Here is a 27,995-nt window from a genome sequence, read left to right on the forward strand (position 1 = left end):
ATTTATTCTCCTTAAATCGAGGTTTAAGTTGAAGAATTTTGTTTACTTACCTACTCACATTCTATGAACTATATGAGTATTGAGTATAATCATATGTGCTGAAATGGGATCACCGAGTATCTAAGGAAATAAAGAACAAATACTTGACCAACTTTTGTATTTAACATAAATCTTACATCAAGTACAGGTTGTAGAAAACATAATAAAACACGCACTCCGAAAATCAAACACTAAAACTAATTTACATGAAGAATGTTCAAAAAGAAATATAATCACAGCCAACACAAAAACTATTATACAATGATGAAAGCAAAATAAAGTATACACACAACACAAAGAATGGATAGGTAGGCATTTAGTATTCGTACTTTTGAATATCCTGCAATACATATACATACATATTATACGTTGCAGCGCCGCACCGCGTTCACTTTTAAAGACCCTTTCATGCATGGAAACTTAAACAAAATTCGATATACAAAAGTTTTTGGCGTAAAACACTCAAACGAAACGCCTACTGTTTGAAAAAACATTAAAGACGCGAGTTAAAAATAACACACACTTTTACAAATGAAACACTTCTTACTTATTCTGCGCGGGTACATTTCATATCGGCGATAGAATTACCTACTCGTATGGTACACCTTCGATAGTTTCACATCTCATTCGCTAATTTTCTATTCGTTTACAATGTTCGCGAGAGAAAACATTAAAAACAGTACATTTACAAATAATGGAAACAGGAAATTAAAAAAACGATACGATACAATGGAATAGTTGAAGTAATCGATAACATATTCAGTCATTTCGATCACAAAACTTGCTATTATTCAATGAAACCTTCGATGATTTTTTTTCCTTCCACAGTTCAAGACGACAATTTTTTGATATCAGGTTTTTTATTTAGTATCTCGACTTTTATGCAGATCTGATCTCTGTATCACCATCACGGTGCCACCTTGCATATGTTGATGATTCTTATTCGATTCTTTTCCTATCAACGTTCCAATCATTTTGGTCACTGAGAATTTCCGCAGTCTGCCGATACCATTTGTGTTATTACTACTGGTACATTTCAATTCATTCATGATCGCTTCGAATGCTTGGTACAGTTCATTGCTATTTTCAGCCACCGAGGCTTCGTAAAATTGACAACCATATTGTGCGGCGATATTTCTACCTTCTTTGACATCAACCTGTGAACATAGCATGAAAATTTATTAATTAATAATTAATGGAAAAAATTGAAATATTCAATTGATATACCTACGTAAATTATATCGAGTAAATATGTTTCATTTTATTTTTTTGAATTAATTTCCAGTTGAAACTTCAGACAGATTAGGTACGAGTATTAGATTGATATACCTACTAACCTACTTATAGGTGTTTAATGTTTGACTATTAAGCAGGAAAAATGTATGTTTGAGAATTTCATGAAATTATTTTTGAAATAATTTTTTTTTAATGATACCCGGTATCTACAACATAGGTATCTATTGGCTTTACCAACTTTAACATCATTTTATTTCTTCGACATTGGCATTTGGTTTGGTTTTAGGAATTCGTTTAGATTTTGTAAGCAATTTTAACAATAACAAATATCAAAAATGTTGGTTATGTATTTAAAAAACATTGCGATTTTTAATAGGTATCTAAACGGTATTTAATTAATCAATTTTAATTACCTTTCGTAAATGTTCGAGATCAGCTTTATTCCCCAGCAACGTTATCGGGATTTGTATCGATGATCGCATTTTGTGAAGATTTTCCAGAGTATCTAATGCGTAATTAAAAGAATCTCTGTCAGTGATTGAATACACTATAATACAGCCATCGGACCACTGAACTTGTTCTTCGGGTAAAATACAGTCTCTCTGTAAACGCATAAAAAACTAAATAAATATCAAAATGCTGGAATGTTACACTTATACGATAAACTTGCTACCTATGCGATTTGCGAACAATTTTGTTATTATACAGTCCCAATTGATTTTTTTTTTTTTTTTTTTTTTTAAGAAAAAAATGAACGACTAATTTGTAAATTAAGTTTCAATTTCTAAAAATAGGTAGATTTGTTTTTCTTTTGAAAATTAAGCTAATTCGGCAGTCATGATTTAGCATAATAAAAAAATCTTACCGTTTCTCCGGACACATCAATTATTTCCACTTCCAAGGGTGTATTATTGATAGTAACAGTTTGCCTGTATAAGAGATCTGAAACAGAAAAAAATACGCGCATGGTTTTAATTATTTGCCATAAAAAAGTAGGTATTGTAATATCATACTTAAATTACGGTTTGATTTTTCTTTTCAATATACTGACACGCGTGTAAGTTAACAGACAGTGGAAAAGTATAATACGTATACTACACACATGATGAAAACATTCAAGTGAATTAGGTGACATTTTAATAAAAAAAACTTTACGATAAAATTACGTTGATTGTGCGGCGTTAAATAAAAGAAAGTCACGAGTTTTGGTTTCGACTGAATAGCTTAACTTTACAATTGAAAATTTTTCTATCTAGTTACTCAAAAGTCGAGAGATTGATGACATTGACATGATATCTTTTATTTGAGATTCGTATCTTTTTTAAATGCTTAAGGGTATTCTTTACCACGCGTTATCAGTAGGTTCGGTTCGCGAAAAATGCCCAACTTATGCACCTGATTACTCCGTGAATTCTCAACCGATTTTATTGCGATTTGTTTTAAAATGATGTTAATGCCTTTGTCTAGCCGATTACGTAGCGATTTTTTGCAATTATCAATTTATTTTTCTCAAAAAAAGCCTCGAAAGTATGGTAAGTTGCGAATCGCCAAGCAGGCAACTGAAGGGATATATCAAAAATGTGGCGACGTACTCGGCTAGATCTCTTTTTTTTGAACCATACTGTGAAAAATTTTTTTTAAAAATGTTGAAACTTGCGGAGTAATCAGGTGTATAAGTTCTGTACTCTGATGGGCGGGAGCGGGTGGCGGGACATGAGACATTCCAAGTAACAGTTCAGCCTAAAAAATATAGAGGGTGTGTGTGGGTGTTGGACGTTATGAAGAAGGGTAGTTTCGTTCTTCACAGATTTTGTGTATTTAAAGCAACCGGTTTTACAGTTTACTTCTTCCGACTTCTTTTGAGGTTACTGGTACTGGGTGTCGATTTAGTTTTCTAATTCAATAGGCAAGGCAAGGCGGCCGCCTAGAGTGGTAAATTTTATGAAGGGAGGGAGGGGGATAAAATTTGAAGAAATTACAAAACTAACAAATTATGGAAAATTTTCTTTTTCAAAAATAAAAAATAGAAAAAAACGTTCCTTAATATCAACTCAATAGTCAACGTCGAGAAAAGTTGACGTGTTTTTTTCCTATTGTCAAAATTTTGTTTTACCTACTTCTTGAAGTATGAAATTTCAGAAGCTTGTTCTTGTTCAATTTTTTAAAAATAAGTATCAAATTTTGAAAAATAGACTTTTCTGATCGTCAAAACTGATGTTTTTACTTCTTGAATTATCAATTTTTAAAAGCTTAAGCTTTCAGTTCACGTAAGTATAGGCCTGTTTGGTTTTCTTTTCAACAATACTCGAGTTTCACCTAGGAAATTTTTTTGATACGTTTGTCATGTATGTACCTAGTGTACTACCTACTTAGTAAAATTTCATTTTTTTTCATCAATAAATTGAAATTATTTGAGTACCTACTTACTAGTTTCTAATATTTAGTATTTTAGTTTAATGACAAATTGGTTAAAATTGATACAAATTTTTCGAGTTTATGAAATTGGCAATAATGATCGAAAAATTGACACAACTGAATTCCAAAGTATTCCACCAGTTTCAGAAATTATATCTTTCGATGTTTTGCCTTAATACAAAATATTTGGGAAGAAACAATTTTCAAAATACTAATTTACCCAAAACTAAGCAATTTTAGAATACATTTTTAACCACTCAGTAGAACTCTAAAAGAGGTCTTGGATTTTGAGGACAATGAAGACCTTGATCATTGATCGACGCCACGCAGAATCTCAAGTATACTATCTTTTAGAACTGGGGCAGTTCTTTTTGAAAAGAGGTGGAGGTAGTAGTAGAAGTAAAAAATCACAATGCATATTTTGAAAAATTTCCTCTCTTTGAGGAAAATTGGCACGTCTGAAAAGAACATTCAATTGCAATAAAAGACGAAGCTGGTCGTATAAAAAGTACTTACTTATATTAGTTGGGGGACCCGCATAAGGATCAATTGCAGCCCGCAGCCTATCCTCCGGGACAACTTTTTTTAAAGGGGAGTCCTAAGGAACTGACAAAATTTCAAGTGCTTAAATGCCTTTTACGATTCTTGGTGAATTTTTGAAAATCAAAACACCAAAAATGAGGGGGAAAAATTAAAATCTCGCCAAATTGACCTAGAAAGCTGACATTTGGAATGTACCCTATTTTTGACCTGCCAAATCGATTGGACACTGTTTCAGACCGTTTAGAGTAGTTCTGGAGCCTCCAGAAAATTTTTAAAACTTAAAATTCCCACAAAATTTCATGAAATGGTGTTGGAAAAACGAAATTCATTCTGCAAACTAAGGTTACAGGTGCCATTGAAAATCACCAAAACTGTCAAAACTGTGCAGTCCTCTGAAAACATTTCGAGAAAAACTTTATTTATTCAAATATGGGGGAAAAAATTAAAATCTTACCAAATAGACCTAGAAAGCTGACATTTGGAATATACCCTATTTTTGACCTGCCAAATCGATTGGAAACTGTTTCAGGCCGTTTAGAGTAGTTCTGGACCCTCCAGAAGATTTTTGAAATGAAATTCCCACAAAATTTCATGAAATGGAGTTGGAAAGACGGAATTCATTCTGCAAACTAAATTCAATACGCTACGAAGTCGACTGCAGGTGGATTTCAAGTCATTTTAGAGTCTCCAGCGACTTTTTGAAAGTTACTGAAGCTTCCAGTAGATTTCTGAAACTTGAAATTTTGTATTTTCACAAAATTTCATTGAATGGAGATGAAAAGCGGAAATTTACTCTGCACTCTAATTTTAGCACTCTCCGAAGACGACTTCAGGTGGGTTCAAGTCATTTTGAAGCCTCTCCTGCGCCTTTTTTGAATTCAATTTTTTTTAAAATGCCACAAAATCTGTCCGAATTAGCTCTAGCTTGTACTGTGCATAATAAATTTCGGTTTTCCAACTACTGCTGGAGACTCTAGGAATAGTTTTCAAAAAGTCTCAGGAGGCTCCAAAATGACTTGAACCCACCTGAAGTCGTCTTCGACGAGTGCTAAAATTAGATTGGAGAGTAAATTTCCGCTTTTCATCTCTATTTGATGAATTTTTGTGAAAATTTCAATACTGGAGGCTCCAGTAACTTTTAAAAAGTCGCTGGAGACTCTAAAATGACTTGAAATCCACCTGCAGTCGACTTCGTAGCGTATTGAATTTAGTTTGCAGAATGAATTCCGTCTTTCCAACTCCACTTCATGAAATTTTGTGGGAATTTCATTTCAAAAATCTTCTGGAGGGTCCAGAACTACTCTAAACGGCCTGAAACAGTTTCCAATCGATTTGGCAGGTCAAAAATAGGGTATATTCCAAATGTCAGCTTTCTAGGTCTATTTGGTAAGATTTTAATTTTTTCCCCCATTTTTGAATGAAGTTTTTCTCGAAATGTTTTCAGAGGACTGCACAGTTTTGACAGTTTTGGTGATTTTCAGTGGCACCTGTAACCTGTTGGTTTGAGCTATTTTGGTTTAGCACTGCACTTCCATCAAAAAAGCGACATCTTAGAACACGATCACTGGCAAAAAATTGGCAAACTTTAGTGAAATATTGAAAAATCTCTCTCATCATTCTTAAATTTTATCAACAAAATTCGCAAAAATGCAATAGGTCTTTATTACGCAACTCGAAACAAAATTTGAAAAAAAAATTATTGACCCAAAAATTAAAAAACGTTTTGATCGTGTAGCATTTTTCACCCTCAAAAACGATGAAAAATGGAAAAAAATTTCCATCAGAAAATTGATTTTGCGGAAAATGTTTATGAAGTGGAACTTTCTTATCATTTTTCTCATTCTCGAGATCAGTGTGAAAAGTCCCATCAGAATCACCCTCAAAAATTCCATATTTCGCATGAGTATGTCCTCTCTTCTTTTACTAATTTAGCTTACTGTAGTCTTACTCACTGTAGGTATCTATAACACTTGCGAAGTTGCGAGAAAAAAAAAACAAACTGAGAGAAAAAGTGTAAAAATACACAGCAGGGTGTAGGTATGGGTAGGTAGAGTGTACATATACAGTACAGTAACGTAAAAATCATTCTTGTTAGGTTTTTTTAGGGAAAGAATATCGGAGCCCTGGTAATAGGTATAAAAATACACAGCAGGGTGAAGGTAGGGGTGGTGTACAGAAAAGTCACTCTCGAATGTATCACACTAAAACTAGTATACTGTACAACAAGAAGCTTAGACAGTTTAAAAAACTAGGCAAGTGCGGGGAGGAGAGGGTGAGTATTGTTAAGAAAAGGTTGCGTAGTATGCACAAAGATGCACTATTGTCTGAATGTGAATGAATAGAAAGAAGAAATGTACCTCTGCAGTTCGTGATTTTTGGTCGTTCGCGAGGTAAATCACCAAATGTAAACATATATGTTAAGGAAAAACTGGTATGCAACCAGAAACCACACTTAGTGATAACGGTGTAAAGAATACCCTTAAGGCCTTATCATTAGGTATGAATTTTGGCACTTCTCTAGTTTCATTATTCCTGAGTGCGTTCATAACTGCTGTAAAAATAAGATATCGAATAGTGTTAACTAGACACTAAGGTACAGAATAGGTATCATAAACATTTACTACGGGTGTTCAACGTTGATGAGGAGTCTCGACAACATACCTATAGGTATTGTCGTATTGTTTTCACATTTTTCTCTACACGACCAAACAAAATAAGGCATTGTTTAGTGTTTACATTATTATCTTCCCTCGTAAAATATGGGTAATTCCCTCGATCATTCTATCTGGAGGTTTTGGGAGAACATTTTTTAATTTGTTGGAATTTATTACCTAGTGTTTACGTTAAAATACACGGGTACTTAGGATACAAGTGGATACCTAATATACCTATTACCTACTCAGTACCTACGTAGTAAATTCAAGGTCTTTAAGAGGTATTAATGAGTAAGTACGTAAATGTGTAACCAGGGCAGGGGCGTAAAAAAATGGTAAATTGATAAAATGATTCAATTTCAAACGACAGATAGGATTGCATCAGCCACTTTTTTGTTTTACATAATTAGATAGGTACCCAAATAATAAGTAGGGTACCTATGTATTTTTATCTCATTTTCCTCTTCGTTCATTCTCTGAAGTCTTGTTCTCTCAAATATGACTTCAAATTAGGTGGATAGGTAGAGGTACTAGATTAAATTTTCATTTTTATCAATTATCATCGTCGAATTGGAATGGCACATTTTCAAATAAAAAGCTGTAATCATTTGTTTTACTTACTAAATCAAAGCAAACGTCTAGACGTTTAATTTCGCATGCTAGGTACCGAATACCTACTCATGCACATTTGTGTGGAACTCGTTTCATTTACATATTCAGCAAAATATCACGAAATATTCGAATTTAAAATGAATTTTATACCGGGGCATTTTCGTTGTTCAAGTTAGACGGCGATGTCGGACGCTGCCGCTTAACGGTAGGTTATGGTTTTTCCTGAAACTGTGTCACATTTTCCCTCGCGACGGCGAAACGTCCTTCGAACGTACGATAAATTATTAAAGTCTCCCACGTTTGATTGAATTTGCTTCGCAGGCTTTTTAAAAACAGTCACTTTTGCTCGCACGTTTGACGGTTTAGTAGGTAGACCGATACAACGATCAATTTTTCCCTTCGATGTAACAAATTACCCTACTACGTACACTGTAACCGAACTCGATAAGTATAAATTTGTTATAGTCAATTTTAATTTTTCTCTATCTAGTACGTATGTAGGTAAGAAATGAAGATCGTACGTATTCTTCAAAGAAATCCAACGCTCACAAATTTTCGCGTTGTTTACAATTTAATTATAAACTTTGCGGCAAATAATAGATTTTTATTTCCTGGAATTACACGTATAAATAAAATTTTACCCCGGATTAGCGCGTATATGATATTCTTGAATCGGGAGATGGTTGACGGGGAGAAAAGTTGTACATGAAGATAGCCAAAAGATACCTACACGTACGAGTATGCGACGACGATGTATTAAAATTTGCCACAGACGTCAGCGTAACAGATGCCACGAATTACATTTATTCTTACATGTAAAGTTACAAATACTCGCGACATTTATACATAACTTGTTGTCACTGGCGCATTTTATTTTATTAATGAAAATTTTAAATACACGTTTCGGCGCCGTTCGGTCGTCGCCAATGTTTTTCGGCGTCATCAATGGCGCGGTTCAAATTTTGTGAATTTGTTTGCAAAATGTAATCGTCGTTTTTTGAACATTTTTTTGATATTGGTATCGTCATCGTAGTTATTAGAGAATTTTGATCATTTTTTTGGTCAAATTTTTTAACCAGTAGGTAAGGGATAGATTCTTCTGAAATTTAACCAATTGAAGAATCACGTTTGTCACAATTTTCCTTCCAAAGGATCAAAAAAATTGCAAAATAATCAAAACATGTTTTGAGCGAGTTCAAAATGAAGACAATTCGGTTTTTTGCGATGACAAATTTTCGGGATGTTTTTTAAAATTACAAACCCCAATTTTTCGCACAGAGTTCAGAGCTAGACACAAGGAAGAGATAATACTTATTGACTTGAAAAACTCATATTTTCACCGCACCTCGTCCTCTGAAGATCATGTCAAAGTTTTTTAATTCCTTCAATTTTAAAGGTTAGACAATTTTACATGAAAAAAAAAAAAAAAGGGTGGCTACACCTCTAAAAATTTATTATTAAATGATCGCTTAAAAATTTCAAAATGCCATAAGTCATGAAAAAATTGTCATTGGTTTCCTTCACCGCTAAAAACACATTCAGATAGCATAAACTTTCATCTCATTTTAGTGGGAAAATAAAAAACAAAATTTCAAAAAGAAAATTCGGCTATCCATGGGTCTGCCTCTGCCGCTACACAGAATGGGATACCTACTTTTGCATCCACGTGCCTTCGATAAAAATAGCCGATTAATTTTTTTACAAGAGATTTACCCAACTACGTGAGGATTACCATGAACAATATGTTGAGATAACCTCTTCGCCTAGATTTTTATTGGCAAAAAATTGCAAAAATTATTCACTCATGCGTCGTTAGCGTTAGTTGAAGTAAAATTGTAAATCAAGTAAGCAGCGGCAGAGGGGTACTCGTGGTCATGCTGTTCACAATGTTCACATTCAAGATAAACAACCCCTGCGGAGACTTATACTACGATTTAATTTAATACTCGTATTACTACATACTTCGAGCGTGTGTGATACGTTGAAAACGTACTCTTCTTTTTCTCTCACCCCAATTTTTTCCTTCAGAAACGTGTCTTTCCACAAGACACGTTTTCCATTCTTTTGTTTTCAATCATAACTCGCGGTTAAAAATATCCGCGAACAGGATGTGCCAATTTTTTTCCACTTTCCACTTTCCAGTACTCTCACGGTACTAACCAACGACGAAAATTTTTTTCTTCAACTTTCACACATCTTGATCTTGGCGTACCTACTTTGAGTCAAAACGTACGACTAAATGTCACCCGAAAATAGTTCTTCCCTCTGAAATAGTTTTATTTACGTAATTGCACACCTATTTATAGCACATCCAAGTTCTGTAAGTAAGTACATATATACGACAGAAATTAAACGGCTCTTTGAAGAATATTTTTGTTTTCATTACGCACGTTTCAGTGTGTAGCATTAAGCATATAGGTTTAGGTACCCCGTACCCGGTGCCGCTTTTTGAATGAATTATTAATTAGGACTAATTTTAGAATATAAATTTAAACACCTTATGTTGAATGCTGAACTTTTGGCTTGAGCTTGACATATGTATGTGGTCGGTCAACTTTTTCAGTCCCTCCTCCCTTAGCATCCTTCCACGCGAAAAAAATGATGACGTAGGCTACGTTAAATGCTGATAATTGACGGTTCTCTGATTCCATGTTGAATGAAGTAGTAGGTATAATTTTGAATTCATATAGCCTAGGAACCTAATTTCTAAATAGGTACCTATCATTTCGTGTGTAGTTTTATAGAAACTGCGACTTTATAATTGATTTTTGCTTCTCAGTATACTAAACAGTGATTCTTAGAAAAAATTAATGAAAAAGTATCCACCCCATATGAATATTTAACCAGCAAAAGTGAACCACGTACCTACACATAAATGCGCATTGCGTGCATCTGATGCGATAGTTTATAATATGATTGTATAAAAATGAATTACCCGTATCACAACACAGCAGAGAAGAACGATCGTATACCTAGGTACCTAGTTTAAAAGGTCGTAAATTAAGTAGATTAAATTTGTCGCATCTACCTAACCTATTAGCTGCAAGTATCTTATTTCAAGGAAACGTAGATAGATAGAAAAGTTGGTTCGATGTATAATTACCAGTATGGGTAATCCATTTTACTCGTATTTGTAGTAGGTATAGCGTCTATTTAAATTTCTCGTAATTGGGATCTTTATTGCTGGATAACGAAGTTAGCGAATGTTTCAAGTTCCTAATTCTCTTGACAGGATTAAAGTCTAGAATCGGAATATTATTAACTTAAGTAAAAGGCAGCTTTTGTTTAGCTTGCATAAAATTTTCAAATATTCAGAGAATTATCTAATTTTTTATATCAGACGGTATTTCAGTAATGGAAATTTTCCGTGAATTTTATTTTGCGTCTTTGTTTTTAAATGTTGATACGAGTAGAAAACTTATGTTCCACCGATACTTCTGGAATGGGAGCATTTTGAATTCGTAAATTCCGTTTGTTTGAGTTCGGTATTCGCAGAATAGTCTGAAAACTTTAAATTGAAGATAATGGGAAAGTATGAATAGAAGTACCTATATGTCTGTAAAAAACTTGATACGAATGACCCTGAAAACGAAATGAAATTTATACGAATTCTTTCACGAGCGATTTCCTTGAAAATTGTATAAGAATTTAAAAGCCTATTTAGGTCGGATTAGGTATTTACTTTGATCCTGAAATTTTCTTTCAGACTTGATAAAATTTAGCGAATAGTTTTGTTTTTAATTTAAGAAGCAAAATTTTACAAATTTTCAGGTTAGTAGGTGTACCTAGGTAGGTATCTATTTAATGTTTGCTACAAGGACGTTGAAACATAAGTTATAAAGTATGTAACAAGGAGCAGAAAGAATTTCTCAGTAGGTATTTAAGATCTGAAAGTAATTTTACTAATTCGCCCGAATTTTATGTCGAAGAAAAGCGAAGAAATATGGCTTGAATTTTCATATGCCTTAAGAACATTTCTACTTCAAGTAAAAAATTGCTTTGCAGCAAGAAGGCGAGAAAGATAAAAAATAACCTACATACCTATTTGCAAATGTTCTGTAATTTTTTTCAATTTCAACTAAATTCTATGTTTCGTAAAACCTTAGATCAATTTTGATAGACCGTCATAAAGCATTTTTTGATTTGATCATTGGTATTATTATTTTTTAAAGGTTGCTGTGAATTTTTTTGATTTTTTTTTTTTGTTAGTCTAAGAATGATTTTCAAACTTTTTGTAAGTTTTTTTTTTAAAAGGTAAAAAAACTTTATCATTTTTTGGAATTTAAATAAAAGATTACATAAATACCCATCTTATTAAATTGGTTTTTTTCTTCATTATTTTAGTTTTAAACTTTTTTCGATTTCTTTTGTGACTTTTTTTGTAGTTTTTCAGGTAAGTAAATAATTATTATGTGTATACCTATTCTAATATAAAAATTTTATAAATGTAATGTTAAAGACTCCAGAAAAATTGAAAAAAAATGACCAGCAGAATAATTACATAAGTATTCATTTGATTTTATAAAAAATCGTATTCTAATTTTTCTCAATCCGTCATTAATATACCATTTACTTTGAAACAATTTCTTCAGATTTTTCAGCCTTTTTTCACAATTTTTAAAATTTTTCAAAATGGTCACCATCTAAAAACTTTTTGTAACATTAATGTAATTTTTGAACTTTTTTTTTGGTTTTCAAAATATTTATCCAAAAAATGATCCAGTTCTAAATCTTATTTAAAAAATTTACCATTTGTTTCACTTTTAGTAAATTTCAAGTTTTTGTCGAGTTTTTTTAATGTTTGGTTCGCGATTTTTTTCACTAATTATACCGATCTTAAACTCCCAAAGCAGGAGAAAATCCGTGTTTTCCTTTAATTCTGAATGGGTGATTTAAAAAGGTTCGAATAATCGAATTTTTGAATCGGTTACATTTGTTTCAAGATTAAAGGATCTTCATTGTGGTATTATTTTTGTTCTTAAATGTAGAAGGAGGGGGTGGGGACACTCATATGCGGTATGTATAGGTAAGAAAACCAGTAATCATTTTAAAGTTTTTTTCCTTTTTAATATTTTGTATTTTCCTAATAGGTAATCATTACTTATCTACCTAGTGACTTTTCAATTTTTTAAGAATTTGAAAATTTCTGCCTCTTTCTCTTCTTCTTCCTACAATCACATGGTTGAACATAACACACGCTAGCTTCAATTTTAAATTTTTCTTCCATCTCGTACTCTCATTTCTGTTTACTCGAGACGACTTTTTTAAAATTAATTAAAACCGCGAAAAAAAAAAACATTTAAATGAATTTTTTGACAAGATGCTTCAACTTTATTGTTATGTAAGTACATGGAATGTTTGGTACATTCCTTTATTTATTATTAACCCAGAAAGCTGCGAAAAAATTCAAATAATCTGTAAAAATGTATCAGTTTGGCTACAGCCCAGTAGGTCTAGGTACCTACACCTTTGCGTTGGAAATATTTGCAAGAGTTGAGTGCTCTAAGATGAGATTTGAAGCGAGATTAAGATTATTATGATTTTCTTCCCACGAAAGGTTCAATCTTCAACATCGGATTAGCACAATCACTAGAAAAAACATCTTTAAAAAAAGTAAACCAGGGAAAACATCAAGTTTTTGACATTGCGTCCATTTGTTACTACGTTGTAGAATTTAATGCCAAACTACTTTATTATTAGTGGATTGGTCAACGAGTAGAAGAGTTTTTAATTATGGATCCCTACGTGTAAGTTTCAATTACGATCTTGTTTTTTAATATTTGTGGTTTGCAAATACATATCTACATCATTCAATGAGTAGTATATCGCGATTTATGAATTAGAATACCTATATAGAAGTTTATGCGAGTACATTATGCTATGTTTACGAATGAACGAGAATTATTGCGTACACATTGCGGTAGAACTACCTACTTGTACCTACAAATGCAGTTTGTTGAAAACAAACTGCAAAACTTGCTAGTTGAAACATACGAGTGCGAGTGTATAAATTTTTGTGGCTATCTCGCTGAAACATAATCCTATTGCTGGCATCGTGTTCCTTTTTTAGAGCACGAATTAACCCTTATACTTACCAAATAAACAAAATTTCCATCAGTAGGTCAAGGATAGGATAGTTCTGTAAGAAGAACAAGGCTATCGAATTTTTCAAGTAGGTATAAGGAAAAACGACACCGTAGAAATGGAAACTTTTTAATACCTACCAACCTACCTGTACCTTTCGTGCAAATCACGATTTATAAAAAATTTCTATGTATTAAGTACTTTTGATAGGTACTCGTATAATATTCTATATAAAAATACTTTCAACTTTATTATGTACATTAAAAAAGAAAAAGTTATTTTGCAGTTGAAACGTCTTCAACGTTGATCGGAGTCTTCCTTATTCCAAAAAACACCGACTCGATGATTTACAACGTTTATAAATGGTTCATCTTTGATGAAAATGGGGTTTGTTTTAAATAAAAGTTTCTCTAATTGAAATCAACTAACGTCTGAGAAGTTTTTTTACTACCGTCAAGTTGAAAATATTTATATACTCTTTTGAAGGTCAGGTTTCTCCCTCGATATTTATAAAAAAAAGGGGGGTTTATCTACTATAGTGTTTTTTAACATATATTTTTCATGTTTATTTAATCTGCATCCTTCATTATAGTTTACAAACTGTGCAATTCGGGTTAAATATACCTACGTAATATTTTCCATCAAATGAGTTATTATATCCACTTGAATAATTTTTCAAAGATTAAAACGAAGAGCTTCTTCGTATTAACCTTCAATTTGCAAGTTGAGAAAAAACTCACGTACAAATTCGAATTTTTCAATTTTCGATGTTTGATCAACATTTATGGTTAAACGCTCATTTCAAAGAATTAATTGAGAAGAGTTTGTATCTATACCTATTTCTCGAAATTGATAATATTCAATTATCAAGCTTGTTCATTCATTTTTTGGTCATCCTCTATGATTCAACGAAGTGCTTTTCTTCAATTAATGCCATAAAATAATGAGTAAAAGGAAGGAAGGGAAAGAAGGAATGGAAAAAGTTAGGTACGTCATCATTGAAATTGTTTCGCAAAAAAAAAATACCTCGTTCAAGGTAGTCATGAAAAGGAAGAGGAATGAGTCATTTCGTTATGAAATGCATCCCGTCTCTGAGGTGGTCCTTAAAGGTCACAAAAATGAACGAATCCCAGCTGCTGAAGCGATACGAAGCACGCGAGCGAAGATTTAGGCGCGTAAAATTTCTCTTTTAAATCGACCTTGATTAAAATAAAATTTTTGGCACGGTTTCTCGTTACATTGTTTTTATCTATTTTGGATATAATTTTTTGTATGCCTCTTTTCCTCACAAAAATTTTCACCGCGAACGAATACGAAGCAATTAAACGAAAAAAATTATTAGGTGTTTGGTGTTGCTTGTTGCAACTCGTGTTCTTTTTTTCTGCGCCTCTCTTTGGAAACTATCATAATATGCGCGGAGTAAGTGAAGCGAAACATTCCTGAAATTATGATGTTTATATATGTACTTTGATAGGAGAAAATTTACGGTAAAATATAACTGCGTATTTTTCAGCGAATTGTTTTTCCCATATACTCGATGTTGTCATTCATATCTTTCGCTGTAAAATGTTGTGCAAATTTTTTCGTATTTTTTCACCCTTTTACTACGAGTAGGTATACGCTCTTTTTTTACGTCGTCGCGAGCGAAACCGAAAAAGTCGAATAATTTCACACCATCGAAAATCTAAATTTACGAAAGAAAAAAAACTCGGAGACGTTGTTTGATTAAAGAGTGAAATTTTTCCACCCGAAGCCGTCTGCGTTCTAAACGAAAAGATGTCAAGAAAATTCAACTTGACAATCATCGACAAAGATGTCGATTTTAATTAAAAAAAGATTTATGCAAAAGATGAAAATCGAATCCGATAATGTAAATATTTACTATGTAGATATAAAGTCGGGTCAAAAAATTATTTACCGTCTGAGAAACACATCTGATATTTACGTCGTCTTCAGCCTCTCAGCGCTCAGCCATAGGTCGAAAATTGACTATAATAAAAATAAATCTCAGAGATGCGGCAACACCGTACCTACGACATCCCTGGTTGATTAATCTTTGGATGTAAACAGAAACACCTAAAGAAATACTCTCAATACGGTGATTTTTTACGTGGTAAAAATCGCCAGGTTTCTTACGTGTTTAATTTTAATAAAAGGTCGTTGCTCGATGATGATATAATGAGGTGAAGTAATTTCCGAGCATTGCCCGAAGTTCTCTTCAATATAGGCAGATTTAGGTTGCGGGAAATGCATCGACCGAAAGATAATTTATCGTTTTTCTTTAATAAATTGGTAAATTTTCTCGTTTATCGACACCTACCCTCTTGCGTGAAAGATAGGACAATGTGTCACCCAGGCGGCTTCTTATTATGGTAAAAGCGTCTCGAGATACCTACTCGACGAAGATTGAAAATCAATGAAAATTAATTATATGCTCGGTCGAGTATTAATGAATTCCTATATATTTAGCTATAATACTTAAGGTACCCAGAAGTATACATTATAGATATCAAGGTGCTCGAGAGTCTGAAGCCTGCTAAGTTTTCTTATGTTGGTAAAAAGAGAGACGTCTTTTGCTGGTTATTTTTCAATCTACTAGTCGGCAAACGTGGCTGAGTTATAATTATCTCGATTAATTATAATTATAATATTGCGCCTTATTCGGTGAGCATTTGCTCGAGTTATAGTTTATTTTGACTTTGTTTTGTTGTTTCGAATCGATGGATTAATATTAGAATTTAACGTACCTACAAAATAATGTATCGAGTAGGTATTTGTAAGTCGGATTATCTAGGCCTCTGATATTTGTTGACGAATATACGAAGGAGTGAATACAATTATTTGAGTGGGATGAGGGGTTTTTTCATTAGGAGTTATTGGCTCGATTTCTCATTCGAACGAAAAAACCCTTCACTTTTGTCGCGTTGTTTTCAAATTTAATGGTGCTTTAATTGTTGAAATCACTAAATAAAAAAACCTCAATTCAATTATTTGTCGTACGTGTTTATTTTCTGTTTTATTTTTCAATTTTAAAAAAACTCAAAATTAAAACATAAGGTACCCCAAGCTTGTCCACGTACATAACTTATTAGCAGGTAAGTTTTAATTGACCAGAACATAGGTAGGTATACCTACGTATTAATCAAATTTTAAATAGGTATTATAAAAAATCAACTCCAATTTCACACATTTACACCTTCCGCAACAAATTTGAAAATATGTCAAAAAAATGGACAAATTCTATTTTAGAGATTTTTTCTGATTTTTCTCTGCGTCACGATTTCTCTGAATCGAATTTTAATGATTTTGAACTACCTACCTATATATCTACATCTAGGTATCAAGAATGAGAGAGTGCCATATTCTGATAAAAATCTATTTCGATGAGAAACTATAGGTACATATTTTGTGTTTCTTTGTAGGTAGGTACTTTATAATTTGAAAAAAAAAAAAAAAAATTAAAAATGAATCATTGTAGTTCTGCACAAGTTTCATTGGTGAACGATATTCGCCGAAATGGTCATACAAAAAGCTACATTTACCAACAAAGTGTGTTTCAATTCACGGTAAGTATTGCCTGAAGAAAACAATTTTTTACGAGCTATGAAAAAGCTAAAGTACCTATGTAAAATTTGCTCTAATAAAGACGCTACTCAATTTTGAAACGGTGTAGTGTTTTCAATTTCAAAGTTGGACAAAATCTGCGAAACCATAAAAATTTTTGTAACTTGTACGAAGTATGCTATAAAATCTTTCGGTACACTTTTCGTTCGACAAGTGTAATACTACGTAATAAAAAAACAGTAAAATATCTTTCGAGCCATCTTGCGATGCAACAAATACATAGGTAGAGGTATTACTTCGAATATTTTATACAAAAAGTCCAACCAGAAACAAAGATGATAAGTATCATTTTTCTGATCCTATTTCCTTATTTCTTTTTTTAATTGCAAGATCGGTATAAGTATTAGGTAGATGCATTTGAATTAAAAATCATCGTAGGTATTCTCAAGATCTTCTTTTCGCTTCCCCCTTCAGTGGATTTCTTCTTCTAGCAATATCGCGAATTCTTCAAATACCTATTCGATTTCAAGATGAAGATCCGTTACAAATTGGATTACCGAAGTGTGTATTTTTCAGATGCATTGTCTTCACCGAAATTAGTATTGTTAAATACAAAAGAAAGTATTCCCAGCCTTGGGGTGGTTTTTATAACATCTAGAAGAGTGACGTTGACTTACAGCATCAACAATGGGTGCTAAAAAACAATAGACGAGCAGACAAGCTTGCCAATCAAATTAACATCAAGTTATATGCAAATATAGCGGTGTTTCGAACCAAGAGTATAAGAAGGCGACGCTGGCAGGGAAAATTCCATTAATTCGATCGAGAAAAAATGCAGACGATGAAGTACCGCGGGCAGGTTACGGTACCTAAAGTCGTTATTATTAGAAAACTAGCATTTAGTACGAATCTAAAAATGAATTTAATCGTTTTAAGAATCACTCGTGTTTGAACTTTTGGCTACAGAAGTTTCACAAACGCCATAGATATCGTGCACATGATTTTACGCTACCTAACCACTCTTCTCTTTCACTCTCATCTTGTCGAACTCGAGTCTCGAGTTCAAAAAAAAAATGAAAATGAAAATTTAACAGCGTATCACGCACTGGTAGATACCAAAAAGTAAAAAGTTTTATTGAATTTTTAATTCGCAAAAATCTCCTCTGCCTCGCGGTTCGCGAAACGTAGCCTATTCAACAAGTAATCCTCATGTTCGCTCAACTTTCAACATAGGTTGGTACATTTTGTTACTTGTTTTACCGAAATACCTATCGAAATATGCGTGAAATTAGGGGAGAAAAATGAAGTCAACCAACTTTAATCCTTCAGATGGAGGCGAGATTTACATTGTAAATGTTTTTATGATTAAAAAACAAAATTTAAAAGGTCAAATTTTCACGTGTTACATGGTGGAAAGTTTATCGATGCTATTGAACTTTCACAAGGGAAATTTATAGAACCTGGGTTCAAAGGTAACCTTTTTGGAATAGATCTCGGACAAGCTATCTTTATGAAACGTGAGCACGAAAATTTTAAACGATGTTTAAACCGTGTTAAAACATTGTCCTTTCATCGGATTAATACGCGTATATAATGTTCTTAATCTTTAATTGAATAGATTAACCGGATTTAGTATATTATCCTTATAACCGACCGCAAAGTGAATTTGTCATCTGATAAGCTCGCGTGCCTCTAGTTCCCTATGTTTCGTAAATTTTAACCTTTATGAACGTATGATTTTGAAAATTATTTCATGAAGATTCAAGTAGGAAAGCTTGTAAAAATAGTTAGGTAGGTACTCGAGAAATGTTGATAAACAACATCCCAAAGTCTTCAGATTAGATTTATTATAATTAAACGCATCAAACTTATTCGAATTATACCATACATACTTACAACTATGTATAAAACGACTTGTATTTAAATTTATTTCATAAATTTGGCATCAATTTAAGCAGCTATTTCAGCGTTTAGAGTTTCATAACATGTAAAGTAGGTACCTACTCGTGATTGAAAATTATACTTTTTTTTTCAAAATTAAACTAAATAAGCAAACGAGTAGGTGTGAGGAATTTTGACGAAATAGGTTCTCAATATTTCAAAAGTATTCTCTGGCAAAAGTATTCGAATTCTTGCAGCTACACGATATTAAAACTATAAATTTATTTGTTTTTTCAAAAGCTCGTGTAGAATTTTTAATTTGAATTTAAAAAAAATAAATACAAGCTTAGAATTTGACTCTTTCGTAACACTCGATATTTTATTTCTATATCTGTTTATTTACTTAAGTTTTCAACAAAAAAAGCTGCAAAAATTTGCCAAAAAAAATGCATACTTTAATAAACTTACCAGTATTTGAACGATATTCTCCAATATATCTTCGTGTTAGAAATCGAACGGTCAGAGCTGTTGAAAATACTGCGTTAGATTTTTTCTTAAAAGGGCGTAGGTGTATTTAGGGTACTTTAGAATTTGATAACTTACCTGATTTTCCCACATTGACTTTACCCAAAACGGCGATCCTGACGCGAGTTAAATTTGTCGTGCTTTTCTCCGTTTCCGTCTTCATTTATTAATTTAATTTTACCTGCGAAGTGAAAAATATGTTTACAATTTAGTTGTTTTTTTAGAAAAGAAAAATTTAATTTAATTGTTAAAAATAGCGAGCAGACGATATCTATTTAATTAACTATTTCCTAATGAGAAAGTAATGAATTATTTAAAGGTCTCATGTCTGGACGCCGGACGGTTAAATAATATGTGAATTGTGAAATTTTCAAAATTAATGAAAATAGTTTTATTAACGAGATGGAGATCTCGCCTGATGTTTTTTTCTTTTGTACAAACGTACTCATCAAAGGCGTCTGGAAATCTCGAGGTCGAGTATAACATATTTCAGAGTCAAAAATGAAAGCGACTGAAAGTAAATTTGAAGGACAGTTGAAAACTCAAAGGTAGAAGTCATGGACGAAGAAAGTGATGTGGGTATTTTTCATTGCTACCTATTTCAACATTTCATATTATTCGAATTGGTAAATATTTTAATTAAATTTTATTAAATTTTTTTAACGAAGTTCGTCATTTTTATTAGCAAATTTATTCATTTTGAACTATGATACCTACGCAAGTCCTTCAAAATTCGAGGTGTGAGGTGATTGGATACATTTTCATTATTACTAATTAGCTAGGTACAAATTAAATTTTGATTTGAAATGTTGATCATTATCTTTGAAAAAATACCAGTTTCTTCTTGAAATGGCGAAGCTTGTAAATTACGAATATTTTTCATGTTTATTTTAATTTTGATTAAGTTTTTGAAATATTAAAAAATAATTAAAGTGTCGAGACAACGGTTTTCGGTATTTTTAATTACAATTTTAATATTGTTGTTAAAAAGGGAGGGCGACTTTTTTGAACTTGATAAACATCTACCCACATAACAATAATCATCATTATTGTTTCAAAAAATGCTATCAGTATTCTGTAGTTTTTGAGTGGAAAGGGAATAGGAATCATCATATCCAAAAACTCAAAAAAATTATGGAAAAATCCTACCGATGACTCGTGCCTGGGTACCTATTGATTGAGAACATTTTTAGACACCTTGTTACGTTGTCACACAAAGTCCCACATTGAGAACTTACCAAATAATTGTCATTATAGCCTTTTGATTGTCAAATTTGGCCATCTCTTCCCTTCGGTCTCGAATATTAAATTATTGTAGGTAGGTACATTCTATTGGTGAACCCGGTTTTCAAATTTTGTGACAAGTCCAATTTATGTGAAATCATTGTCCATAATTAGCAGATTATTAATAACTTTTTTTTTCAATAATTTCAGCAGAACATTTTGTACACAGCTACACAAAGTAAATTACGACTTTTCTTATTGAATTTGAAACACGTGTTCGAGTTGATCTCTTTATTTAATCTTATTTCTTGATTGGTTGTGTATGTTTATGTAATTTTATTTGAACAATTATGGTCGTTTATGAAATTCATTTAGGAACGTAGTAATTTTGATTTGAAGAAAATGTCACGTTCTTAATGTATAACTTTGGCACTTATTGCGTTGTCACGATTTAAACGAGGAAATTTTTTCGAGACTGAAGAATTACGAATCAAATTGTTTTTGTATTTAATAAACTTTATGCGACGAATCTTATTTCCAGATTCTCTGATAAATTAAACGTAAAAAATGTAATATGTAATCACGGAAGATGTGAACCAAAACCGTCTCCAATATCATCATGGTCTCAGGAAAAACTCGAATGGTGAAATTTGATAACCCGGTTCAATTCAAAAAATGCTTGAGGAATTCAATCTACACGTATATTTGCATGCAATTTTCTGCAAATTGAAAAAAATGACGAAGACGCGTTCATCATTTTATTTCTTTGTAATTTTTTCAACACGTGAAATAAAATTTCAATGACTTCTCCTTCCACACGCACACTTCTTGAAAAACACCTTCCATATGTTCGAAAAATGATACTGAAAATTTCCAGTAGGTAAATTGGGCAAGATTCTATCCTACGTGAAATATTATTTTTTGCTAGACAGCTAGAGAATTTGTTTCATTAACGTAGAACCTAAAACGCGTAAATAAAACTATTCAAATTCATCAGTTTGTTTCAAGCCTAAGTAAGTAATTATGGAGTGAAAATTATGATTCTAAAAGAGACGAGACGATAAACGATACGTAAAGAAGTTTGTCTCCCATTCCCATTCGACAAAATCTGCCTGCCACACGCGTAAAATCTTGGAAAATTTTACGTGACATCGAAAGGTTAAGAACTGCAGAATAAGTATATCTATATTGACAAAACTGTGGCTGGGTAACAAAGTAGGTATCATGATCGTCTTCATCGTTAAATAAACTTTCGACAAAAGACAATATTATTAATTGAACGGTTGGAAAGAAGGTTACAAAGGCCAGCTGACCGGATAATTGTTACGTAAGCGTTACATTTCTCGCCGGCTGGGGCTGGCTAGCGGCTGCTACATTTTGTAAATACGCCACTGACCGCATCAACAAAAGTATCCACTTGTTTACTATCGTTTTTGTCGTATAAACATCGAAGCTCATTGAACGCTGCGTATTTTGGCAGATCGGAAACGCGTGTCGGTCCAGCCCCAAAGAGCGCGGAGGATGCCGATGCTCAACGACTATACACAACGAATGGAGTGATTAATTCGCGTCTAATGGTCTAATTGCTGAAATGCTGTATCTTGTTGAGTTAATTATTTATTGGATTTACATTCTCGAGTGGGCGAGTGCTTCCGCATAAATTTTCAACACAGTTTTCACGTAAAGTGATATTTTCAGCGAGTGGAGTTTGTAGTTTATTTTTAGGAGATCGAATGTGAGGTTGAGACAAGAGATGAGGGATTCGTAGGGCTGTCTGTACATATTTTCACAGAGCTGGAGACTAATTTTCGCATATCTGAAACATTTTATGTGGGCGAGATAACACGGTTTTATCGAGAATAACTAACTGAATCGTGAGAACTAAGAAGTTGTATCGAATACTTTCGTATTAAAGAGAATCGAATGGGAAGAGGGGAGGATTTGAATCATCGAATCGGTTTCGAAAGCTGAAAGTTGAAATTGTAACGAAGACCATTCTCTCTATTCAATTAGATCGATCAACTTTAACCCCCTCCCCCCAACTTCATCATCCGCGCTATATGGGCGCTGTGATTTAAATTGCTTATGCTTTCAGTGGAAGGAGCCAGATTTTCTTTCAAGTAGGTAGGTTAGGTAAGTACATGTCTCAAAACATGAAGTAGGTACAGACAATTTTACTGGAAGGTAATAATAAAACACAAAATGAGAATGAAGTAACTTTTCCAAATTGTAATGGAAAAATTCACAAACGACACAACCAAGTTTAAAATTCAATAAAAACGTTCTATATTTTTTTTATTTTTTTGCATTTTTTCAATTTTAGTAGCCTACTAATCTCAATATAAAATTATGTACAGTAAGAAAATTAATCACATACCTACTTAGGGTTTCTTATATGTAGTTTCGTTTATTTTTTAGCTTAATGAAAAATATTTTTTCATACTCTATCCGTATCCTCAAACTTATAATTTTCGCACTCTTGTCTTCGCCATAATAAAACGCAAAAAAATAAAAATGACGTAATTTTTAGCTGATATTCCGAAATAAAAATATTTTCCACCGAACATAAAAATTATTTTGCAAACGTTACTCATCGTCAGTTGGCAATGAGCGTTAAAATCAAATCCATACCATCATCGAAGACAGTCCATAAAAATTGAAATAAACGTTGGTATCAGCGGTGCCCTTACCCTATACCCCTTCCACAATGCACAGCAAACGCGTTGATCGTTATGGATCAAGAATGATGACTCTTTTATTACCAAATCCAGACTAACAGCTTGAGACGAATCTTTTAAAAAGAATTTGTACTTGAAAACACTACACAGATCAAAGTATTAACTAAAGTGCTAACTGCTAACCGTATGCAGTCATCCATTTGATGATTTGTCACTCGTCCCATACGTCAAATCCCAATTCTCAAACATTGCAGCGAAGATAAATTTAGGTAGGTATTTTCTTTAACGAGTTCTTTGACGTTTTAGATTAAGAAATGCAACTATGAAAGTGTGAAAAAGTACGATAAAATTGAACACGACGAATTACATGTAATACGATGTTATGCCAAGATTTATAATATTGAAAAATATGCGAAAGATTGGCGCCACCAAGTCGAGCTTGTGGCTCGAAAATATAACACGTCGTCGGTTTTCGTATAAATATTAAATAATACCTTCATCAGTTCAATCTAACCATGTACATGCACATTGCACTTTTTTCAGTTACCTATTTCGAATTAAGTAAATACCTCCGTATCATTTTTCTCGATATCTCGAACGTAGGCTAAGTACACGCCATCACCATAGTCGCGTCGCCCACCATAATTCACGTAAAGCTACTATATGTACGAAATTCCCTCCTCCCTTCTTCCTCATCCACCAGCAGTAATTTTTCTGTCACAAGCACTCGCGACTTTTCTCAATTTCGAAAGAGTTGACTAATATGAAAAATTATTTACTCGTTAAATTACCTGTATTTTACGAAAGGTTTTGTCAAGAAATTTCAACGCGAAACATAACCGCGAGGTCATAGATCGCTGAGATGAGGTTAAATTTACCATTTTTCATAAAACTCGCGAACGTGCGGAGAACAAAATGTTCTCAGCGGTAAAGCCTGCCTCGCTTGTTCGATTAGATTTTGGTTCAGTTCGACTTCGCCTGCCAAAGTTTGATTGATGAGGTTAATTTAGGTAAAAATATACCTTATAGGTACAAGAGGAGGTCAACTCATTAAGTATACCAATTTGCACGGTTTTTGCGAGGAAAAAACTATGTACTACGAGTAGGTACCTATTTAGTCTCTGTATCTAAGAATTTTATAATGTGTATCGAATTTCGAAATTTTCGTGTTCGTTGGAGTGTGAAAATTGAACGCTTGTTTCAAATAAAATTTATCGACGAATGCATTTTGGTAGGGTTGAAATTTTTTGGATAGGTATAATTTCAGACAGGATACATATCATCGACGCCGATGAATACAAATCAATCAACTCCCCATTCCCCCTGTCTTCTCTATCGACACACGTGAAGCAAAAATTGCCAATTTTTGGCATGCGATACTGTGATATGGTTGTTGGCTGCCGTAGATCTAAAAGTAATACATTATGTGTAGATACGTGGAATACCTATATAATTTTTCCAAATCCCAAAAGTCTAAAAACTTTCCTGCAAATAATTCGCTCTACATTGCACTCCACCTAGGTACACCCTTCATCACGGGTAGTTCATCTCATCTCATAGGCTATTTATGGGCATTTTTTAAAAATTCAAGGTTCTTTCTTCTTTCGAAATTAAATGCACGTTTCAAAATCGATTGTTTAAGAAGCCCCCGGCGTGTTTTGTAGTGTTGTACGAATATGTGAAAGTTCGAGTAGGTCTACATAGGTACTTACTTACCTAAGTAGGTAAGTAATTCAAAATCCAAAATGAATATTTAAATATTTTTGTGATTTCAGAATATCCCCACATACACTATTATACTTACAGGACATGCATTGGGACTTTTTTTATTCGCCATATTAATGTTGTTTTTTTTCATCACCAGATTTGAATCTATTCTATGCGGATCAAATTACGTACTTCAACTTTCACCCTTTTTGCGATATGTTATAGCTAAAAATTTGAATATTTTCTATTTAACCTTGAAGAAAATATAAAATTTTTCATGAAAAATCCAGCCAATAAATTAAATTTTGAAAATTTAAATAAAATGGAGGTTAAATGTTGCATTTTGAAACATAGGTAATTTACTTATTAGCCGAATTTTTGATCATGTTTCAAACTTCTCGGATAGGAAATTTAGCAAGGGAATTCTTTTTCGAATAAAGGTAGGTAGATAATAAAATGGATGAAATTCGGAATTCTGTAAAAGTTCAGAAAGAGTCATTTTCCCCTTTCTACATACGTATTAAATCAATGATTTGATGTTTGAAAAAAATGAGTCTCCGGGTAGGAAATTCAGTCACGAACAATATTTTGGACTTGATTCATTTTCTCGTGAAATGGGGAAATCTCAACCTAAAGTAATATGGCCAAAAAACAACTGTCAACTACCTATACAATAATTTCTTTTGAAATATAAATGTTTTTCCTTCATTGGGCTATAAGGAAGAAATAGTGAAATTTATTTACATACATAGCATCTTATTTAAAATGGAAATTTTAAAATCACTCGGGTAATATTTTTGGAAAGTTACCAATCTTCAGGATAGAAAACCACCGGTTTCATTCAGACCTAGAATAAATAGAAAAACTGAAGAGATCATTTTACAGAACAGATGCTCGAATAGTTTCTCTACCTACAGTTGGTTTTTTATTGAATCCTTATAGCAACTTCGGCTTCGAATTAGTACATGTAATCTTATTGATGAAATAGGCAAAATAAAGTTGATAATAAGTGAGATTCTACCATCAAAATAATCATGAAATAAAATGCACTGATTTAATCAGTGATTTTTCATCCATTAAGTTTAGTTGTTTTATTGTTAATCTAATCGGTTAGGTATTTTATTTTGTCAAATTTACGATTCAATCGTGGATTTTTACTGATTTAATCACTGAATTATATTTATTTCAATTATTGAAGCCTATATATTTAATTAATTCCAAAGTTTTTCCTCAAGCCACGCGAGTTTTCGCTCATTTGAACCATGCAAAGTGCAGCCCCCTCACGTGTACGAGTATTTTACTTGAACTTTTTCATCAATTACTCTCGTCTCAAGGATGATAATTGATAAGATCACAGATATTTTTTTCGAGCTTCCGCGAAAGGTTTAATCTTTTCAACGACTTTCATTCCTTTCATAATTTATCCATTTCTCACCTAGTTATATTTGTTAGGTAAATCTCATCGTTAGAGTCATCTTGAAAAATGAATCATTCCAGCCGAGAACTTGTAAATAATTCCATCTTAGTCTAATTATAAATGCAACCCTGACCCGTAGATGATTTTGAACGTTATCCATGGATTAAGTAACGCGTCGAGTTTTCGCCACAGGGTTGCTCGCCAAAGAGCAAATGGTATAATCCTTGCATTGTTTACTTTTTCCATTTTAATTTCGAATAACGTTAAATTGTTTGTGTACACGACGAATGCGAGGAATTTTCTAGCCAACAGAATATCACATCTCTTTGATGTGGTAATTTTTTTCATTTTTCTATCCCATGGAATCTCGTCTAAAAGCTCAGCAGCACGAGTTACAAAAAATTATTCGCGAGGGAAAGTATGAATCATTGTGAGAAATTCTTTGTGTACGATTTTACGAGACCATAAAATATGAACGACCTTTACGTTAGATGTCATTTTTCACTCGCTAATTAAAATTTATATTAATTACTAGGTGACTTAGAGTTTGAATATGATGTTCCATTGACCTATATTTATAAGTTTTACGTGATTTATTGCGAGGAAATAAATAGGTAAGAGGTTGAGAAGATGCGAGTTGAGAATTTAGATAAATTAGATTTGTATATTTCAATTTTTATAACGATCATAAAATGATGGAACATGTGGTTTAAATCAAAATAACAAAAAGGTGAAATAAGGAAGGTGAGATTGATAAAATGATTAACCAATTTTATGATTCACCTACAGCTCCATTCATGATTTTAAAAACTCACGAGTACAAAAACGATGGATAATTTGTCATATAGGAATTATTCAAACAAAATTCTATCAAAACAACAATCACAAAAAAACATTCAACGTTAGTTTGTAAAATTTTTTACATCTTATTAAAAAATATTGCAATTCATTAAATTTAAGCGAGTATCCTTTAATTTAATTCTACCATCACACAAAAATACATTTTAATCAACGAAAATGATATGAAACTTTTCAAAAAAAAAATTAAATATAACACTATAAGTTAGGATAATAAAAGTGAAAAACTCACCAAATAAAGGACAAAATAGAACTCCAGAAAAATGTTCGAAGTGAATAAAACTCGCGAAAATTGATTAAAAATCAACGTTTTAACGCACTATAAACAAATACTTTACGTTTACACGTCGTATTTTTACGTAAATATTAAAAGCACAAGTATGCCACCGTCTACTAGACAAGGTACGACTCAAGTGAACAAGTGAAATAATTGCGAAGTGTAACTAGTATTGCGATCGAGACTAACACTATACAATACATTGGACACGTTTGGCGCCTGCGTCTAAGCACCGGCATGAGCACGTGTACTCGTGCAGACCACCTACGGCAGCCAACAAC

The 27,995-nt window shown here is 32.7% G+C and overlaps 1 protein-coding gene across 1 annotated transcript; it reads right to left on the bottom strand.

Annotated features, from left to right (window-relative positions):
* Positions 1-140: 140 nt before the first annotated feature.
* On the bottom strand, positions 141-27,988 carry LOC135832494 (ras-related and estrogen-regulated growth inhibitor-like). Its single transcript, XM_065345770.1, has 6 exons — positions 27,670-27,988; positions 19,632-19,734; positions 19,497-19,553; positions 2,141-2,217; positions 1,689-1,877; positions 141-1,196 (listed from the first exon to the last, which is right to left on the bottom strand). Exons 2-6 carry the CDS (start codon positions 19,714-19,716, stop codon positions 900-902), a joined length of 705 nt encoding a protein of 234 aa, XP_065201842.1. The 5' UTR covers positions 19,717-19,734; positions 27,670-27,988; the 3' UTR covers positions 141-899.
* Positions 27,989-27,995: the final 7 nt, after the last annotated feature.

This window comes from Planococcus citri, chromosome 1, assembly GCF_950023065.1.
Source record: "Planococcus citri chromosome 1, ihPlaCitr1.1, whole genome shotgun sequence".
Classification (NCBI taxonomy): domain Eukaryota; kingdom Metazoa; phylum Arthropoda; class Insecta; order Hemiptera; family Pseudococcidae; genus Planococcus; species Planococcus citri.

Excerpts from the sequence above, each read along its gene's own strand:
- LOC135832494 (XM_065345770.1), bottom strand. The coding sequence starts at position 19,716 with ATGAAGACGGAAACGGAGAAAAGCACGACAAATTTAACTCGCGTCAGG. Across the intron at positions 19,554-19,631 it reads AGTCAATGTGGGAAAATCAG|CTCTGACCGTTCGATTTCTA; the intron begins GTAAGTTATCAA and ends TATTTTCAACAG. Across the intron at positions 2,218-19,496 it reads AGAATATCGTTCAAATACTG|ATCTCTTATACAGGCAAACT; the intron begins GTAAGTTTATTA and ends TTTCTGTTTCAG.